Genomic DNA, 22,028 nt, shown 5'->3' with positions numbered 1-22,028 from the left:
TGGTCAAAGTGACTGTACATGGTCACTGGCGCAGCAGTGTGCGTTGCTGGGCCCCCACTTCTTGTGCTGATCAGGAGAGCAGCTCCTAGGCATCACCCCGCCTGCTTGCCCTGTGGCTCGCGGGGAATGATGGGGCAATGCTGCAGCCGGAAAACGCAGCCTGGCTTGGTGCTCAGGCCTGACGTTCAACGACAGAGATCAAAGTGATGGGAAAAATGAATTTCACATGATGGGGCAGCTCAATCTATTGACCAGGCTGAGCAGCAGCTTGGTGTGGAGAGAGTGGGTTAAAAATGGAAACTTCTTCCCATGAAAGTTGAAATGACAAAACTGCTTCCAAGGCAAAATGATCTGAAAAAAAATTTTGCTGTTTGAAGAACGGGATTCCTTTACTGAACAAAAGATGTTCAGACTGTTTATTTCCCAGAGCTGGCCTTTGTAAAGGACTACAGTATTTTGACCTGTTTTGTCCTCATTTTTAAGTCAAACAAAAAATTGTCATGTCTTAATCAAAGTATTTTACACACATTTGCTGAAAATTGGGGAGCCCTTCGAGTCCCCATGAACATCTCAACGTGGCATTCAGCTTCCAAGCCACTTGCAACTGCACAGATGTCCTCAGCAGCTCTGCAGCAAGACCCCACTCTTGTCTCCCATCAGCAGGGTGCTCTGTCAGCTCCTCCATCTCATTCCTCCTCTTCATATTCCCCAGATTGCTTAATTTGCCCCCTTTATCAGGTATAATCTGAAATCTAGATTCTCCTGTCCTGGTGTCTACCAGCTCTTCCCACAGCTCTGCATGCCCATGCCACCTCCACTTCCCATCTGCTTCCCAGATCCAGCTGCATACCCAAAAGCTTCCCTTTTTCATCCTGCCTCTTGGCTGTGCCCAGGATCAGCTCTGGTGCCCACCTTGCTCTGTGCATACCTCAGCCTCTGCCCTGTTAACCCCAGCTTTGATGGTTGAAGTTGCTGCTGGGTGGGATCAGTTTCTGAGCCAGGCCCTTTCTAAATGGCTTCCAGGTAGGGGAGTGTAATCTGGGGATGTGGGTGGATGCTCTGGTGTTCACAGTAATACCCATACCAAATACAAAAGTAATAAATAACAAACACCCCTTTGGCAAGCAGATCTCCCCAGCATGCAGGAAAAGGCCAGTGGCAACCCCTCAGCCTCGGTCAGGAAAGTCACTTCTGATCCGAATTCCTCTCAATCGCTTTCTTTTAGGCAACTTAATACAAAAAGGTTAATTTTCTCCTTGTGTGCCTGTGTCTCCCCTTGCTGTCTGGCAGGTTCAAGGACATGTCCCTGTCAGGCAGCTCCAGGCAACTGCGATGCGCAGCGAAGTGTGTTTGTGGCACACACACATTAGAGGGCTATCTAATGCAATTATAAACCACACAGCAGAAAGGCACCTGCCACTCCCTCCCAAGGGGCCTGGGGAGAAAAAAGACTGGGAGGGAGCTGGGAGAGCTTTGAGCCAGTAGCACCTGTATGGGGTGTTGGGTAACACAAGGGCTGGTTCTTGCTGTGAGACCAGAAACGATGGTCAGTTAAAAGACACTTCTGGCACCTGATTTTCATTTCAGTGCCAAGAAAAGTACAGAGGCAGAAGGAACAAAGAAAGATTTTTCGATGAGTGCATCAGCACCAGGGAGTTCAATGTTATGCTGAAGTAACCCAACTAATTTGAGCACTGGCCGTGCTGATCACAGCAGCATTGGGCTGCAGCAGCAAGACCTAGTGACCAACCTGTGTGCTCTCTGTACTCAGGGGCACGTAGCCCAGGGTGTAAGACCCATGGCAGGTTTTACCAACTGCACACATCAGGGCTCTGACTTATTAGAAGCCCTGGGACAAAGGGGTCATTCCTAATTTACTAACTTCACTCTCGTAGACCCACCCTCCTCTTTCCCTTTCCCCATGCCTTCTTTTAGCACTATGAGATGAAACCATTACCTGAGTGTGTGGCTCCCCACTTTTTGGGCTGAAGCAGCACTTTGCGAGCAAGTGCAGTGCTCAGAAACATAATGGTGAAGGTTTGCTGAAAGCAAACAGATGACCAAGAAAGAGGCTGCCCACAAGATGATAGTTTCCGTTGCTCATACTTGGAAGTGGCTTTGCATGGTATCTGTGGTCACCAAAACCATCCAGGCCCAGCTGCCTTTTCCTGCTGTGGCTTGACTCTCATCATCATCATGATGCACATACACCGTGGCTTATTATTTGAGCGCAGCATTTATCTGCACCTTTCCTGTACAGTGAATGTTTCTTCTGGTTATGTGACCTATTTTTCAAAAAATAAGATTCCCTTCCCAGAATCCCAGAACTAAAAGGTCACAATTTCTCTTTGGAATATAAGTGGGGAATGGGGGAGAGAGCATCTGTTTGCCTAGCACTGAGGCACCACGGCCAGTGACCCAAGGTCATGAGGTTAGCCCACCATTGAGCTCAGTGGATGGGGAAAGTCTGTTGTCAGCACATCTCCAAGATGTAGTTTTGTGATTTCTCCATTTTGCTTTGGTAGCAGTTGCCTGCCACTCTGAGCTAGTGATTTCTGCATTATGGGACTGTGCAGGCCTATATTACCTTTAGCCAGGATGATTGGTAATGCAGGAGAGTCCATGCCAGAGAGAGAAGCTCTATGAATGAGGGCAGTCAGCTGCACAGATAGACCCCTCAGCAGAAACCTGCCTAGAGATACAGGATCCCAGGCAATAAGCTAGGAAGTGCTTGGTGTTCAGTGAGAACCAGACATTAATCAGGCAATGTTTACTCTGCAGATGAGGTGTAAATATCGTAGAAAAAATGGGGAACTTGTTTGAAACACAGTGGAACAACAAGAGGGAACATGTGCTAAAGGAGTTTGCAGGTGGACTCCTTCAACCAGGAGCTGGGGAGCACAGGGGACAGTGCAACCTGTTCAACAGATTGGTTGAAGATTAGGACTTACATGGAGGGAAGATAAATTCAGGAGTCACAGTAGGGTTCAAACTAGCACAAGGGTTTGTGTGTGTCTAGGAAAAAAGCAGTACCTGGACAGTGATATATCACAACTTGTGTGAAATATGACCCACAGCAATTGAGATGCCTCACTGAGGCTAAGACGTCATGACCAACTAATAACAGCATCCAAAAGGCACAGATACTGTTTAACAGTTTATACAGTGAAATGTCAAAAATAAAAATTTTGCCCCATTTTAAAGGGTCAGCATATAGGCTGAGACAACAGTGTGGGAAATGTCTAATCTTTCTCCTGTAGACTCCTAAGGCAAAGTCTCCAGTGAATTCTGTGGGATTCAGACAGAACTGCAACTCACCAGTGCTACTGAGAGGATATTAATGAAATTAATTATTGCAGCTGTGTTATCATTGTCCATTATTTTGTCAAAACTGAAGTAATTCTCTCCCAGTTTTAGTAAGAGAAAGGAAATAAACAGAGGGAGGAGGGGAGGGTAAGACCATGTCACCACATCTGAGATATTCATGAATATAGTCTCTTGAATATTTATTGTAATTGCAAAAGGAAAAAAAATCGAACAAAAAATTGAACAAACAAAATCCACTTGGTATACAGAAGTCACATACAAACAGAATATCCAATGGAATACACATGGTCTCTACCTTCACATAGAATTAAAACTCTGCACATGGATAAAACTTGTACTTCACATTCAGACAAGAGCTCCCGTGGATGTATGCAGAAGATTCACAAAATATGTCACCCAGCAGAATTTTAAACTAACATAGTTTTTAGAACCACAGTAACTATATTGTAGTAGGAGTCAGGGGAGGAGGGACAGACTGAGTCTCACCCCCTCACAAATGTATCCTAAGCAAGTACTTCAAATTTTCTTCAAGAACAATTCAGCAAGCAAGTTAGCTTTGGGGAGCCAAAACAACTACATATTCTCAAGGTAAGCATTTATCTTTGTGTATGTAATCACATGTCTATAAGGAATGATAAAAATGTTAGGTAAAATTATCTGCCAGCCCTTGAACAGTCAGGTCACTTAGTAATAAAAAGTTTAGGTAAAGCATCCTCAGTCCTGTAGCAGTCTGTATATCTGGATTTACGTGGTACCTCATATTATGACTGTTACTTTGTCTGCTGCTCAGCTAAAAAGACATCAAGAATTTCCCTTTTTTATTAAGCAATCCCAAATTTCTCTCTACATGCATTTTCATTTCACTCCAGCCTGTATAATTTTGCAGTTGTTTTCATGGCAGAAGGTACAAAAATGGAGAATTTTGAGGGCTGCTCAGGTCATTGCAAGTACTGTCCTGTGCTACTTAATGTAATCTGGCTACTTTACTTTCTCAGAGAAACTGTTTGATGACATAAGAAAGGAAAGCTGTGATAGTGGTCTCTAGTAGGCCTTAAGAGTTTCGTTCTTTTCCTGATGAAGCTAATTTAAAAAACCCCCAAACCTAAATCAACCTTGTACATTGTCAGAAAAATGCATCAGATCAAACTAAAAATCTACTTATATACCTTTCAATGTGGTACTAATGAAAATAATTTGTTATGAAATTGTTCAGCAAAACCAGTTACTCCCCTTGGCCCAGACTCATTAGCCTATCTCTATTTGACAAATTCCTGACATGTTCCTTTGAAACCAGAGATGTAGCAAGAATTAACAGAATGAATTTATATGCAGAGTCTGTGGGCACAGCTGGGAACACATGGCCAATCAGTGATCCAGAGTTTAAGGTCCCAGATGTATCCAAGGGTTTTGCTGAATAGGAATGGCCTTCCTCGTGTGCTTAGAGAACTATTAGAAATATGCAAGGATAGCAGGAAAGGAAAAAGAAATGATTTAATGTCTCCTTTTAATTTCAAGGTTAGATTCTGGGGCGGATTTTGTTTGGGCTGGATTTGATTTATACCTCAGATTTACTGCTAACAGTGGAGTTGTTCAACATTGAGGGCCATGTAACAGTTGAGTGAAGAGTCTAGGTCAATATATTTAAGGATGTATCTTCCATCTTTAGGATCTAGAAAAGTTAAGAAACTTAATTGGCAGAAGTCACTAATTAAGGTCACCATCTACTGTGCTGGACCATTCTGACTGTGACCCTTAAGCTGTTCCCAAAAATGTTAACTCAGGGCACCAAATGAAGTTTGCTGAGTCATCTGCAAGAGTATTGGGTATTCATATTTGATATTTCAGATAAGTATTATGAGTTATCTGTGTCAGATTAAAGAAAACATGCCCACATGATATTATGTGATACAGGCAGACAGAGCATGTACCCGATTCTTTAAGAATAAATAACTCACCATAACTGCTGAGCTCTGGGGGGTTCTTTTGATGCCTCTAGAGAACATGCTTTAAAAATATAGGCAGATAGTTTAGAAATGGTTACAAGCATCTTCTGACTGAAAGCACTGTCCCACTAGTGTTAGTGTAACATGATAATTTTCAAACAGGACACTTGCAACTCTGAAAGTAAAATTGACATGCACTTGCAATAAACATACAAATACCTTTTACCATTGTCTTATATATGAAAAATAGTTTAAATGACTTAAGAATATTCTTACACTACACTGGCAAAGTGTTTACTATATAAATTTTACTACAAGACACATACATCTATTGGAAATCTTAAGCCACACAGGCGTCATCAACAGCTTATCACACACACATGACACTTCTCCCTTTCACACGTTTATATACACTGAGTAAATAATTAAATATTGCACTTATTGGCCCATGATTCCTCAGTTTTGAGGTATTCAAAAATAGAAAACATATCTATTTTTATAACATATTTTCATGCAACACTTAAGACATTTGAATTCTACAAACACTAGTATATAGGTTACACATTCTGACAGTCCAACCGAGCCACGACACATCTGACATTACTGACAAAATATTAAACAGGAGTTACAGCACAAACATTTAATTTAACACTAGTTGCAGGTACATGTCAGAATTACTTGAGGAAATTTATCGCCAGAAGTGGTAAGGAATCTCTAGCTTTCATTTCTGCATGTTATGCATGATCCTGAAGTTACTGGAAGATTAGGACTTTTGCTTCCCCCCCAAATCAAATACCAGGTACCTTATTCTACAAATGACAAGCCACCTACATCTGCTGGAACCGTGGATAATAAACCTATGGTCTGCAAGTGTAACCCAACTGATTTCTGGTGCTGAGACTTTATGGATAACTTCTACTGTGGCATTTAGGGAAGGTTGCACTGAACATGAACAAGTAAGAGTGGGAACTGAATGAGTGTCAAATATGTACTGCTGTGTATACTGAGTATACTATACATATGTAGTTACAATTTCTGTTTCAATGAACATCCATGGATAAACAAAGTAAAAAAAAATGAGGAAAAAATAGAAAAATAAAAGCTTAAATTGCAAAGGTGAACTAAATTTACCCCTTAATAAAGAAAACTGGTACAAATAATTTAAATAATTGAAATGAGTTGCATCTTTAAAAAAGACTTGATAAATAATGAACCTTGGAGAATCTGGAGTCAGAGTGTATGGATTAAGAGACTATGTCTATGGATTAAATGGTGTAAATCAACAAAACTCACTCCCCTGTTGGCATAAGTGAAGACATGTTGCTTTACACCCCCTGAGGGTTTATCTGTGAGGATTTGCATACTCATGGTCTCACATTGCTAAATCTGTCATCCTAAAGGAGAGCTAGGCTCATACACTGTGTGTCTGTCTGTATGAAACAGGCCAAGGAGGAATCTGTCCATCAGCAGAACAGTAATTTTGTTAATGCCCTTAAAAATGCAAATAATAAAATTTGCCTCTCACAAACAAATATAGAAAAGAGTAGTTGGGGAGGGGTGAAATTTCGGATGGGGGCTTCTTTTGGAATGCAAAAGCAGCATCATTCATCTGCTATTGAAGAAACAAAGGCATCATTATCAGGTGTAGAATTTGTAAGATCATTTTTTTCCTAAAAATTACAAATGCAAAGCATTCTTGAAGTTAGGATCAAACTCCAGCAGATTTTGTGCATCCTGAAATAGCACTTCATTCCTAAAAAAGAAGGTGCACGTGGTACAGCTGAATATACAGAGCTGAGCAGACTGGGAAGAAAACTTAATCTTTCAGACTGATGCTCTGGAAAGGCCACAGAGATGTAGTTGCTCAGGTAGTTTCTCTAGGCATTACATTAAATATAAACACAAAGAACAAACACTTCCAGGTAACAGTCACATACACAGCTGTTCAGAGTGAAAGAGTATTTTCTGACAGAAAATCAGGCTAGTTCATATGCATTTCAAACACCAAACAAACAGGTCTAAATAAACAAACCAACAACAACAACAAAAAGATACAGTATTAAGTTAGTTGCGCTATAAGGACCAGAATGCTTGTGAACATGAACTCTTATCAGAATCAAAAACATGCATCTGAAGGTTCAACCCAGCAGGGCTTGCGTTCAGCAGGTTGGTGCCAGGAGGCACCACAGGAACCAGTCACATCCCATGTTCTTGTGTGCTCCCAAGGCATTTTCTAAGCACTCATTTGAACATGCAACAAGCAAGACACTGTCAGAGCATGATAAGGCTGGTGCATTACCCATGCACAGCATTAGCCTGTTGCTAAAAGCTTTAGTCTAGATCATAACTTGGAAATGTGTTGTGCAGTATTAGTTCAGCTGGCACCATGGAGCTCAGGACCCTCTCTCAGAAATGTAATGTGCTCTGTGTGTCAGCTGCTGTATCTCAAAAAGCCGAAGGTGTTATCGGGGACTGGACCGATAAGGCTCCATGACATTCAGTCTTATTTCTGTGCTGAGAATGACAACAAATTAGTGCAAAATGTGCAAGCACACTTACATCAAGAATTGTTATGAGGCTGAAAGTAGTTTTGGATCTCTTATCCTAGGTTTCAATTTAATGATCCAGCCCTTTTCCATCACTAGAATATAACTCTTTTTAGCCTGGTACTTTCTTTTGATGGAACTGTGCTACAGCAGTGGATAGATCAGGGATTTAACCAAATCCTGCTTGTCTCCTCCAACAACTCATAATCAGTGACTATTGGATACATGTGAAGAACAAACCATTGATTATTTAAATTTTGGCCCTTGGTCAGGTTGGGATGGGATTTCCAGAAGTGTTCAGCCTAACTCTACTTGTATTTAAGAAAATTGCAGTTCCATCACAGAAGTCAGTAGGAGCCAAACTAGATTGAAGGAGACACACTAGACTGACACAGGCTGCTTTTGGATATCCTACCCTATGAACAGGCCAAGGCAAAATTTTAAATAGAATTAAAATCCAAATCTTACTAGTTTCCTCAGAATTCAAACTAAATTTTTAGAATGTCTGGCAGAGGGATAGTAAATTACTTCTCAAAAGCCTTTCTGTCTTTTAGGTTTCTCTACAATAGCCAGGTTCCAGTTGAGAGAGGTACTGAGATCATGATGCTCCTGATCTAAATGTGACCAAACTTTACAGCAGAAAACTCAATATTGCTGTGAAACATGTGGCTGCAAAACCCAACCTGTGATGGAAAATAAAACCCTACTTTTCCAATGGTAGGGAACCCTGATTGTTAAGAAAAGGTCTACTTGAATTTCCACACATTTTCAATTTCAGAGGAAGGGATGGTAAGATAAATTGGGTTCAATGGGACATCAGCAGGTCATCCTTCCCAACCTCCTGCTCAGAACAGTGTTTACTAAGAGGTCTGAGCAGTCTGCCCAGGGCTTTAGCCAGTCTGGTCTTGAAAACCTTCAAGGATTTGATGTGAACACTTTAAAAATTAATCTGACTAATTCGGAACTCTGTGACAATGTCTGAGTGCCAGTACAAAGATCCTAGGAGCTTTTAAATACTGACTGGTTCTCCTGCTGTACTTCAAATGTGCCTTTTCCTTATCATACATGGCTGGCAGTCTAATGAACAATGTTACTCTGGCAGCTGCTTCCTCCATCCTCTCCATCCCATGCAGAAGGTCAGACATGTTGGAGGCCTGGGAGGTTAGTTGTCTCAGAAACGTGAAAGAGAGATTCCCACTCTTAGATTTTGCTGTCACTTTTCTGCCCAGACTTGATGCAAAATGAAAAGCAATTAATTAATCCTATTTAATTAAAGAACTATTTATCTATCACTCAATTTGTTTAAAAAGATATATGCCAATAATGTATTGCCACCACTGATTAGAGGTTTACATGGTCATAAAGAGGCAGAGAGGGTCTTGAATTCATTGCAGTGGAGTGCAAGCAAGGTGTGGCTGTAGCAAGGGGCATCTTGATTTTTTTTCCTTATTACAATGTGCACAGGAGGTGCAATTTTGCAGCAAGCATCCCAGAGGAAAGCTGGAAGAATACTTGCACTTGTAGCCATGCTGCATGATCCAGGATATGCCCAAACTCATGTAAGATGTGACTATGTCCTTCTCTCCCCCTGCCTCACCTGAGATGGCTCAGACTAATAATACAACCTATACTTTTTCTAAAGGACTTGAGCGCTGAAGCTGAGTGCTGTCTCAAGGCTTCCCTGCTCATTTATCTCCAGCAGGAATAACTGCACATAACAAGAAAAGGATGGAAAACTGCACACCATCTCACACAAAGCTTCCTCAGCTTCTTATCACTTCTTCTTCCAAAGCAGCTGGTACCTAGCGGGTGAAGAGGTATTAATGAAAGTCTCTCAGCAGTGATCAACATGCTGCCTTAGATGGGGGAGAGAAAAGCAACATCCCTGAAGAGAGGCGGGGTTATGGTTGAGATACATGCCTCTTCCACCTGGCTGCTCATCAGCCCCAATTGGACAGTGCTTTCTCTTCATGGAAGTAAACAAGTTAAGTCTAGTCTCCATGTATACTGGGAAAACAAGTGCTTAAGTAAACTAGCTAATAGGACAGACATGTTTTAAAACCCCAGACTGAAGAAAGAACATTTATCCGTTTAAGTTAGGCAGCCAATGTCGTGCCTGATGGCACATCCATTTTACATGTGTCTACATGTGTTTGGAAGTAATTTTTACTGTGTCAAAGTGTATGTAGGTTATTTAATCAGTACAAAAAAAGTGATCATTTTCTCCTAGAGTATTTCAGGAATTATATAAATTACCTTCAAAAAACCATAATGTCTGTAGAGGGATTTCTTTGCAGTTGTGAGCAGTTTGCAGTACCTTGTGTTACTTCTTTTTTTAATTTGTCTTCTGATTTTTCCCATTGGAGACAGTTTAAGAAATGTCAGCCTTGTCCTAAATTCTGTCTAACTGGAACAATAAAACAGTTAATGCTTCTTCAATTATGCTGTTTAGTCAAAAAATGTCACTGTGACGCAAGTAAAGCTGTTGTACAAAGTACTCCAGGGCACAGATGTAAGAAACTGCCACCAATTACTAGAAGAGCACTCTTAAACTGTGAAATATGACTATTTTTAACACTTTATTAAAAAAGAATTTGTGTACTTTATCCTGCTATCTTCACAGCCTTTTGCTGATCTTATGAACGTGTTCAGCCTAACACTGGAAATGTTGACAATTTTTAATTACTCCTAAAATTTTTAAAAATCTTGTGAAACTCTGATTGTCTTGTCCAAATAGCTATCCTCATCAAAATAAAAATAAGGTCAAACTCCATTTCACTGACACCAGCAGCACTTCTGCAATAGGTCTGAGTAAAATACAGGTGTTTGTAACTAGTGTGGTAATGGTTGGCTCAGTGACTGAATGGGAGATGAAATTCCTGAAAATTTAAGTATGCAGGTTTGATAGCAACATGACAAGACAGTTTTTAGCTATGAACTACTGAGTGTAATGGATTTGGCTCTGTCAGAGTTAATACAGAACTGTGTGTTTGATATCTCATGCAGGTAGAAATGGAAAGAGCTACTCAGCCCTCCACTGCTGGGGTAGGTACTACTGGGATCTCCGTAATGGTGAAATGAGAAATTAAGTCCAGTTTCAGAAAGGTGTTAGATAGACATGCAGCTCCCATGGAAATGTAAACATACTAGTTATCCAAACAGGATGAAGTACCTAATATGTCTGAGGGTCTACAATGAATACCCACATCCAGTTGGAAACTCAGATGGAAGTTTGGTGGCTTTGGGTCCAGGAACTAACTTCTTTCTAACTTCTGCAATTCCTAATCAGTCATGATGTGTAACATAATAAGTGTAGACTTGCCAAGGCAATATGCTCCAGGAATTGTCCCTTATAGAAATGATCTGGACAGAATGAGGGATTAGTTCGCTAAAGGAATATTTCTGAATTGATTTTCAGTCAGGACAAAATATAAGTGGCATCAAGAAGCTTATTCTAAAACACCTTGGCCACTACACTAAGGATACAACTATATAATTTGAAACTGATGAAGCAAGAGACAATTCTAGGCAAATGTGGTCTGAGGGCATGGCACCAGCTGAAGGAAGCGTAATGTAAAACAGTAAAAAGAAAAGAGAAGTTAATAACCATCCTGCATGCAAAAGCCAGATGCTAAAAAATGGACTGTCCTTTCAAACTAAAAACCTCTCTATCTCCTTACACATACTTGACCAGCTGCTGATGTAAAATAAAAGACTTTTCTCCCAAATAAATTAATAAGACAGTATAAATAAAGGCATATAGACCATTCATAAACACTCTGTTGGCAACAGAACCACTGGAGCTGCCTTTGCTGATAGCTGCATTAACAGCCACAGTTGGGCTGCTGTGGAGGAGGGGTGTCCTTTAGCCGTGTGTTTTGCTTGCTGGCAGCAATTGTGGGATCCGTCTCCAGACTTTCTGACATTTTGTCACAGATGATATCCACAAGTCGCTCAAATGTCTGCTTGACATTAATGTTGTCCTTGGCACTTGTTTCAAAAAATTCAAATCCTAAGAAAATAAACAACACGTTTATGTTCAATGTGTATTCCAGTATCTCCAATAAATACACAAACTTCTCTTGGGCAAGGAGGAGTGGAGAGACACGCAGAAAACAAACATATGAGAGCACACATATAAAAGAGTGATATTGCAAGAGCAGTTAAAATTGTAACACAATCAGTGTAAGTACACTGGTGCTACTTGTTTTACACCAAGCCAGGTAAAATAAGGACTGGCCCAAATACATTCCCTTAGACAAATTCTACTTTTAAACAGTTTAATCTAAAAATTGACAGCGATTTGACAGTAGTATTATTTTAGAAATGCTCTGTATATCCATCCACTGGGAAGGAATAATCTACTGTTCTATCTCTAACTATTATGTTCTTCTAAGCATTATTCAGCTGGAAACAGCCACTTCCATTGTGTCATTAACCTGGTACCAAAACAGACAACTGTGTTTGGAAACAAGCAGGTAAAAAACCCAGCAAGACAAGGAAACATTTCTACAATTTTTTATCTACTTAAGTTAGGGGTGAATTTGTGAGACCAAAGGGACTCCCAACCCCACAAATCAAACTAATAAAAAAATACACAAACGCACATAAGGAAGAAAACTTCTTTAATTAATTTATTTAGAAGGACTTTTTATCTATCCATTCCCAATGGCTACCTCAAAGGCAAAAATTTCAGAGCTATCCTTAACCCAGAGGGGCACTGGAAGCCTTTATGGAGCAGAGCCAACTTTCCTAAGCTCTCTTCCCTGCCCCCATTTGTCCCATGCTTCATCTCCCACATCTGCTTCCTTCATGTAGGCCAGGTTTGCAACTTGCTTGTCAGCCTGTACTCCAGGCTTCCTTTGCAAAACGTTTGCCCTTTTCAATTTTTTTATTTTCTAAGCCTTTTCCCCCATGCTCCACCTTTTCCCACAGTTACCACATTGCTCACCTGAGGATTCACTGGTAATTTAAAACTTTCTCCTCCTTCTGTCTTTCCACTGCCTAAGGGTTCAGTATTAAAACAGTTTACCAAACATGCAATCCATTGGTAATTTTACAGAAGTGCCTTAGCCTTTGCACAACTATTTTGATTATTTCTGATTAAATCTGAATAACAACATACAACTATCACCACGTTTAATTAGGAGAAAAATCACAGTAAGAAAATGTCGATCATTGAAACTCTTGACAGAAGGGCAGAAAAAGCTTTTTGTGTTTGTTTTTTGGGGTCTTTTTTTTTTTTTTTTTAATGTATGTGTTTTCTAGTGAATGAGCTAATCTTCTATTTTGAAAGGCCACTTGAAATTTAAATGCAACTACTTTGGTCACATTAGAACTAAACAGGATGTAATGGGCACATTCAGTCCTATAAGTGCACATAGCTTTTTCATGTTTGAGTACTAGGCTAGACTTACAGCAGATGATTATATTTAACTTGGCATGATATCCCAGGATGCACTAATAACCAATGCAAAAACTTAACTCTCTGTTCTGAATTTTCTTCATATTTTTAATTTCTATAAGGTGCCTTGTGCTGAAATGTCACAAAGTGCTAAATCATTTAAATGCACAGGAGCTAAACACAGGCCAAAGTTAGTGTTCATAGGTAATTAGATAATAAGAGGTATAAATATTGTACAGGGATTTGGTCATACAACTCCTATTTTGACTTGTTTAGGCAACTGCTTTTGACTTGTTTAGGCAACTGAGTGACAGAATCCCTTGGAAGTTGGTCCTGAAGGGTATAGGGGTCCAGGAAGGCTGGACAGTCTTTAAGAAGGAAGTCTTAATGGCACGGGAACAGGCAGTCCCCAGGTGCTGTAAGAGAAGCCGGCGACAGAGAAGACCACCCTGGCTGAACAGGGAGCTTTGGCTGCAACTCAGGGAGAAAAGGAAAGTTTACAGCCTTTGGAAAAAGCGACTAGCCACTCACAGTGATTACAAAGAGGCTGTGAGGCTGTGCAGGGCGGAAATCAGGAGGTCTAAAGCCCAGCTGGAAATTAATCTAGCTTCAGCAGTCAAGGACAACAAGAAATGTTTCTACAAGTATGTCAAAAGCAAAAGAAAGACCAGGGAGAGTGTCCATCTCCTGCTAGATGCAGGAGGAAACATGGTAACAAGTGATGAGGAAAAGGCTGAGGTCCTTAATGCCTCAGTCTTTAATAACAAGACTAGTTGTACTGAGGGAATCCAGCCTCCTCAGCCAGAAGACAGAGACTGGGAGAACGACCCCCCCATAATCGAGGAGACAGTCAGTGACCTACTGCATCATGTAGACACACACAAGTCTATGGGACCGGATGGGATACACCCGAGGGTGCTGAAGGAGCTGGCTGGGGTGCTCGCCAAACCGCTTTCCATCATTTACCAGCAGTCCTGGCTGACTGGGGAGGTCCCAACAGATTAGAAATTGACCAATGTGACACCCATATATAAGAAAGGTCATAAGGATGATCTGGGAAATTACAGGCCTGTCCGCCTGACTTTGGTGAATGGGAAGCTGATGGAGCAGCTCATCCAGAGTACCATCATACAACACATGCGGGACAACCAGATGATCAGGCCCAGTCAGCATGGGTTTATGAAAGGCAGGTCCTGCTTGACAAACCTGATCTCCTTCTACGACAGGGCGACCTGCTTATTGGATGAGGGAAAGGCTGTGGATGTTGTTTTCCTTGACTTCAGTAAGGCCTTTGACACCAATTCCCACAACATTCTCCTGGTGAAACTGGCTGCTCGTGGCTTGGATGGGCACACGCTTTGCTGGGTAAAAAACTGGCTGGATGGCCGGGCCCAAAGAGTTGTGGTGAATGGAGTTAAATCCAGTTGGTGGCCGGTCACGAGTGGTGTCCCCCAGGGCTCGGTTTTGGGGCCACTCCTGTTTAACATCTTTATTGATGATCTAGACGAGGGGATCGAGTGCACCCTCAGTAAGTTTGCAGATGACACCAAGTTGGGTGGGAGTGTTGATCTGCTCGAGGGTAGGGAGGGTCTGAAGAGAGACCTGGACAGGCTGGAGCGATGGGCTAAGGCCAACTGGAGGAGTTTCAATAAGGCCAAATGCCGGGTGCTGCACTTGGGCCACAACAACCCCCAGCAGCGCTCCAGGCTTGGGGAGGAGTGGCTGGAGAGCTGCCAGTCAGAGAGGGACCTGGGGGTGTTGATTGACAGCCGGCTGAACAGGAGCCAGCAGTGTGCCCAGGTGGCCGAGAAGGCCAATGGTATCCTGGCTTGCATCACAGAATCACAGAATCACAGAATCATCTAGGTTGGAAAGGACCTTGAAGATCATCTAGTCCAACCTTTAACCTAGTATTGGCAGTTTCCAACTACACCATATCCCTCAGCGCTAAGTCGACCCTACTCTTAAACACCTCCAGGGATGGGGACTCCACCACCTCCCTGGGCAGCCCATTCCAATGCCTAACAACCCGTTCTGTAAAGAAATACTTTCTAATATCCAGTCTAAACCTTCCCTGGAGCAACTTGAGGCCATTACCTCTTGTCTTATCACTCATTACTTGGTTCAAGAGACTCATCCCCAGCTCTCTGCAACCTCCTTTCAGGTAGTTGTAGAGGGCGATGAGGTCTCCCCTCAGCCTCCTCTTCTCCAGACTAAACAACCCCAGTTCCCTCAGCCAGTCCTCGTAAGACCTGTGCTCCAGACCCTTCACCAGCTTCGTTGCCCTTCTCTGGACATGCTCAAGTAATTCAATGTCCTTTTTGTAGTGAGGGGCCCAAAACTGAACACAGTAATCGAGGTGCGGCCTCACCAGTGCCGAGTACAGGGGCAAGATCCCTTCCCTGTCCCGGCTGGCCACGCTATTTCTGATACAAGCCAGGATGCCATTGGCCTTCTTGGCCACCTGGGCACACTGCTGGCTCCTGTTCATAGACTTGTGTGTGTCTACATGATGCAGTAGGTCACTGACTGTCTCCTGGATTGGGGGGGGGGGTCATTCTCCCAGTCTCTGTCCTCTGGCTGAGGAGGCTGGATTCCCTCAGTACAACTAGTCTTGTTATTAAAGACTGAGGCAAAGAAGGCATTAAGCACCTCAGCCTTTTCCTCATCACTTGTTACCACGTTTCCTCCTGCATCTAGCAGGAGATGGACACTCTCCCTGGTCTTTCTTTTGCTTTTGACATACTTGTAGAAACATTTCTTGTTGTCCTTGATTGCTGAAGCCAGATTAATTTCCAGCTGGGCTTTAGACCTCCTGATTTCTGCCCTGCACAGCCTCACAGCATCTTTGTAATCACTGTGAGTGGCTAGTCGCTTTTTCCAAAGGCTGTAAACTTTCCTTTTCTCCCTGAGTTGCAGCCAAAGCTCCCTGTTCAGCCAGGGTGGTCTTCTCTGTCGCCGGCTTCTCTTACAGCACCTGGGGACTGCCTGTTCCCGTGCCATTAAGACTTCCTTCTTAAAGACTGTCCAGCCTTCCTGGACCCCTATACCCTTCAGGATCATCTCCCAAGGTATCCTTTCAAGGAGATGCCCAAACAAGACAAAGTCAGCCCTTTGGAAGTCCAGGATGTCAGTTCTGCTTCCCCCTCTCCTGGCCTCTCTAAGAATAGAGAACTCTATTATTTCATGATCACTGTACCCTAGTCGGCCTCCGACCGTCACATCATCCACCAGTCCTTCTCTGTTCACAAAGAGGAGATCCAGCAGGGCACTTTCTCTGGTCGGTTCTCTCACCAGTTGCGTCAGGAAGTTATCTCCCACACATTCCAGGGATCTCCAGGACTGATCCCACTCTGCTGTGTTGTATTTCCAGCAGATGTCTGGGAAGTTAAAGTCTCCCACAAGAACAAGGGCAAGTGATTGTGAGATTTCTCCTAAGTGCCTATAGAATATTTCATCCACCTCTCTGTCCTGGGTGGGTGGCCTATAGTAGACTCCTACTACAACATCTGCCCTGTTGGCCTTCCCCCTGATTCTAACGCAAAGACACTCTACCCTGTCTTCGCTACACTTGTGCTCAAGGCAATCATAACAGTCCCTAACATACAGTGCTACCCCACTGCCTCTCCTTCCTTGTCTATCCCCCCTAAAGAGCTTGTAGCCATCAAGAGGCGCACTCCAGTCATGGGAGACATCCCACCATGTTTCTGTAACAGCCACTACATCATAATTTTCCTGTTTCATCATGGTTTCAAGCTCCTCCTGTTTGTTACCCATGCTGTGTGCATTGGTATACATGCACTTCAGATGGGCTGATGTTTTGCCCCCTTCCTCCTTCAAATCTAGTTTAAAGCTCTGTCAATGAGCTCAGCTAACTCCTGCCCCAAGATCCTCTTCCCCCATCAGAAATAGCGTGGCCAGCAGGGACAGGAGAGTGATCTTACCCCCGTACTCGGCACTGGTGAGGCCGCACCTCGATTACTGTGTTCAGTTTTGGGCCCCTCACTACAAAAAGGACATTGAATTACTTGAGCGTGTCCAGAGAAGGGCAATGAAGCTGGTGAAGTGTCTGGAGCACAGGTCTTACGAGGAGCAGCTGAGGGAACTGGGGTTGTTTAGTGTGGTGGTTTAGCCCCTGCCGGGATCTGAGACCACGCAGCCGCTGCCCCTCCCCCACAAAGGGAGTGAAAATACAAAGCCCCAAGACTGAAATAAGGAAAGGTTTAATACAACAATGCAATAGCAACACAACCAACAACAACAATAACAATAACAGTAATAGTGATAGCAATGAACAGAGCAAAATAGCTACCAAATACAGCAGTGGGAAGCACGGTGTACAAAACCACGAGTGCACCGCGCTCCCGCACCTGGAAAATGTGACCTACCAGGATGTGACGTCCACATGGTATCTGAATAACCCGGCTAGAGCTCCTCCCCCACTGCTGGGGAAACTTAACCCTATCCTGGTTAAACCAGGACATTTAGGCTGGAGAAGAGGAGGCTGAGGGGAGACTTCACCACCCTCTACAACTACCTGAAAGGAGGTTGCAGAGAATTGGGGATGAGTCCTTTAACAAAGTAATAAGCAATAGAACAAGAGGTAATGACCTCAAGTTGCTCCAGGGAAGGTTTAGACTAGATATTAGGAAGCATTTCTTTACAGAACAGGTTGTTAGGCGTTGGAATGGGCTGCCCAGGGAGGTGGTGGAGTCCCCATCCCTGGAGGTGTTTAAGAGTAGGGTTGACATAGCACTTAGGGATATGGTGTAGTTGGGAACTGTTAATGTTGTGTTGATGGTTGGACTAGATGGTCTTCAAAGTCTTTTCCAACCTAGACAAATCTGTGATTCTGTAATTCTATTGCTGGTTGACCTAAACCACTTGTTTGGGTTACAGTTGAGAAATAAGTCAGCACTGAGTTTAAAGAAATGATTGATTAAAACTTGTTAATAAAACTGAAGGCCACACTTTTCAAAGAGGTCAACAGTCACAAAAGAGGCGCAATTTTCCGATAATGCATTCTCAACAGGACACTATGTTTCCCAAAGGGCTAAATGCCCAGTGCTTTTTTGACCTTTTGAAAACCTGTCCCAAAATGTACATGTATTCATTTTCTCAGTGACTTCAAATAAACCAGGACTGAAAATAAAACCACACTTCAGAACAGAGTGTTTCACAACATGTTCTTTGTATAGCACTCATGTGTTGTGCTTGCCTGTGATTGTGGCTGTAATCAATGTTGCAGGCCATGACACTCAAAGGACCCACAGTCTTAAAATGTCTCGCTGGACACAAAAATCTATCTGGTTATTTTTAAAACTTGACTGCAAGAGATGTTATCAACTCAATGGCAGAAAAAGAAAAGAGAGTCCCAAGTGTTTGACACAACTCATGCCCTTCAAATTGGCCAACATGGCTAGAGCACTTACTACAGTTCAGGGTAACTCATTCTGTTTTTCCTGACACCACCTCCCATAATCTCTGAGCAAATTTAAGAAATGTTTGCAGCTGTACAGGAAACATAAACATTTGTGTGTGCAGTCTCAGTACAGTAAATGATATACTGGATCCAAGATACAATTTATCCAATACAATAATCTGCCCTTAAGATAGCCACAAGATGTATATCTGAGAAAGAAAAACCCCAGAACAGATAGAGATGGGAATAGAGGATAATCTGCTTCCATAAAGATTGAATTCTAAATCCCAGGAGTTAGAGTTTGCTTTAAAGCTTGAAACACGAGTTTTGATATCTATCTCATTACTCTTTTTTTTTGCAAGCATTGGTTATTACAGCTGAGGATTCTTGACTGTACCACATGCAAAGTTCCTTCTCATCTTGCTAAATTCATGACCTTGGGGATTCCCTGTCAACTCACTGCATTAATCTTTCCACAGGAATATAGTTTGAGAATTAGAAATTCAGATTAATTATGTGATTTAAAAAAAAAAAAAAAAAGTAATCTTCAACTCTACATTGCAAATTTATCCTTATTGCCAGACATTTTAATGTCTGGTCTAAATTTGGAGTAAAAGTATACAGTTACATTTTTCCGGATTTCATTCTCTATTGAATACACTTTCCTAGCTCCTATTAAACTGAATAAATATTAGAAATGTTTACAGAGGGAAGAACAGATTACAGAAATATATATAATGTGACAGGTATTTCTGCAAAGAAAAATATCTTCTGTTAAAGCAGGTGCAATGGTAAACATTTTGGTTTTGTTGCAAACAGTTTTAGAAACTCAGTTCTTCACAAATGTTGGCACATTTTCAGGACATAATCTGCTGTTAAATCTTTTCTGTCACCTTTCAAGGACTAATTTATGGTAATTTTTAATGTATACTTTTGAGGTGTACTTTTATACATATGTAATGCTTATTTAGACATATGTGATAGGAAGATATGTTATTCTGATTAAATTACTTACCAGGACAAGGGATTGTACTAGAAAAATTATTTAAAAAAATAAGGTTAGTGAGCTATGAATGTACAAAAATTAAGAACCACCAGCATGAGATTAGATCCAGCACAGGCAGTATACTGTGAAATGTCACCATCTTTCTCTGTTTCCCATGCAGTTACTCTTATAATGCCCTTTCCCCTAAACACCCATATAGGAATAATAACAAGGAGATCTTACTTACACCCATGTTCACCAGACTGAGCCTTTACCATTTAAAAATAATAACAAACCCATGCTCAGTACAGTACAGAAATTGATCTCCAATGATGCCAGGGTTTAATTTGCACACCTGCTGAACATGTTCTCCAGAGATCAGCAAATTTGAAGTAAAAAACAGGCCAGCTAGTGGTATTATGATGATGCTCTGGAGATTTTCCATTACAATTTGGCAAGTGCTACCTCAAAAACATTTAATGGTATGAAAGGATATCACTGCTGTGCAGAAATAGAAAGAACAGAGATGTTCACAGCTCCATAATTTTCTGTATGGACAACATTTACCTCCTAGAGAGAGACTTTATGAAACAGAGGTTCATGTTATTTACACCTCTGTAAATGTGCAGTAGGTGAACTGTTAGCAGCAGGAGTTGGATATTGGTGTCTTTCTGTTTTAGATTATTGGTATTATAAATCATAACCCGAATGTTCTCAACTTGCAAAAAGGTCTAGTTCACAGTTTGAGTAAGTTATTTCTTCAATCTCCCCTCTCCTCGTGTTTTTTTTTGTTTTGTTGGTGTGTTGGTGGGTTTATTTTTTCCCTGACTAGGATATACCTGCCTATAGCTGTAACTATCTAGACATATTGTATATATACAGACACATGCCTACTCTTGTTGCTTATCACAAAGGCCATAATGTACTTCCTATCTAAGTAGCAGCCTAAGGAACATTTTATCAGATATGTCTTTAGTCTAAGACAGCCTCTGAACCAAGCAGCACTGGTTTTGTGAACACTTTCAAATGACAGACATGTCCCAGCTCTGCATAAGGTCATCCCTGGACACATGTCTATTCTAATGATATTGCAGTATTAGTGATATCAACAAGGACAGTTCAGACCTCAGCTTGCAGAAACAAATGGAAGGTGCTGTATGATTATTTCTTTACAGTGAATGTATCACAAACAATTTATTACAAGTACTGTACCAATTAATGACATCACATTGTGCATTCTTACAAGCAGTCATAAAGCTTTTGTCACTTCTTTTCTTACCAAGTTGCTCTGCTAAATGTTTGCCTCTCTCAGTGAAGATTACCCGTTCATCCTCCATGTCACATTTGTTACCGACCAAAATAACCTGGGCATTATCCCAAGAGTATGTTTTGATTTGAGTTGACCTTAAAAGAGAGACACAGAGACAGAGAAGTCAAAGCAAAGCAAATTCCCCTTAAATCAATTTCAGACAGAATTGTAGCAAGACAAAAAAGACAATACTGATTTTGACATCTAGGGTAACATGATTCTGTTTAATTCTGGATTTCAAATAAACTAAGGATTATCTGTCACAAATTATTATTACGGGAATAATATGAATACAGGTTTTCCTTTTGCTGGTGAAAACAAGACAGTCTTTCAATATTTTCTCCTGTCATCAACTCTTTCAATATTTTTGGAAAGAAGCAGTGACACTTTCTCCCACACAATCAAAAAAAGTATTTTCACTTTTTAATGCAAACCTTATCATCTAAAACCAGAGCTTTGAAATAAAATCAACAGCTTATTCATTTCTTATCTTTCACCTTTTAAAATCAGGATCTAAATTTATCAGCAAAACTTCAAAGCCATTCTGTCTTCCTTCTGTTGTTTCTTTCCAGCACATTCCACTATAGGTCTTTGACCCACCAGGACAACAGCAATGTTTACATTATGCATTAAGCCATGGACAGGGACAGACTTAGAACTTTAATCTACTTTCCATTTAAATTGTGCAAGCCCTAACCATGACTACAGCTGAATCAGAGTATCCGAGGCCTTAAAACACATGGAGCCTTGAGTGCTGGTGGTGAAACAGCTTACCCTACAAAGCTGTCGTCTGCAATTTGAATGCAATGCAGCTAATGGGCAACTTAAGATCACACTCATAGCACTTCTCAGTTGCTGACTGCCACTACTCCACCTGATACTCAGACCTGCTCTGTAGAAAGGAAGGCTCCACATCCTGGCTCCAGTCTCAGCCAGGAGTGATGCTGTTGGCTACCACCTTCTAACTGAGAGCAGTACCTGCCTTTGAAGGTAACACAGGGTGCAGCAAGCTTACTCTAAGCACCAAGACTTTGCCTTGGACTTGTGACTATGTCTGGCTTTAGGCTCTGAGTCAAGTGCTTGGTAGGATAT

The 22,028-nt window shown here is 41.7% G+C and overlaps 1 protein-coding gene across 2 annotated transcripts in view; it reads right to left on the bottom strand.

The window, feature by feature from the left end:
- Window positions 1-3,481: 3,481 nt before the first annotated feature.
- RAB3C (RAB3C, member RAS oncogene family) overlaps window positions 3,482-22,028 on the bottom strand; it is a 144,752-nt gene continuing 126,205 nt past the window's right edge. For both annotated transcript variants that reach the window (XM_074856052.1, XM_074856051.1), the window contains 2 exons: window positions 20,907-21,031; window positions 3,482-11,828 (listed from right to left, as the gene is read on the bottom strand). In XM_074856052.1, the coding sequence (XP_074712153.1) occupies window positions 11,641-11,828; window positions 20,907-21,031 (313 nt within the window). In that variant the 3' untranslated portion in view covers window positions 3,482-11,640. The remainder of the gene's footprint in view (window positions 11,829-20,906; window positions 21,032-22,028) is intronic.

The sequence above is a fragment of the Strix uralensis genome, chromosome Z (genome assembly GCF_047716275.1).
Source record: "Strix uralensis isolate ZFMK-TIS-50842 chromosome Z, bStrUra1, whole genome shotgun sequence".
NCBI lineage: Eukaryota > Metazoa > Chordata > Aves > Strigiformes > Strigidae > Strix > Strix uralensis.
This window is presented reverse-complemented; position numbering and strand designations above follow the sequence as displayed.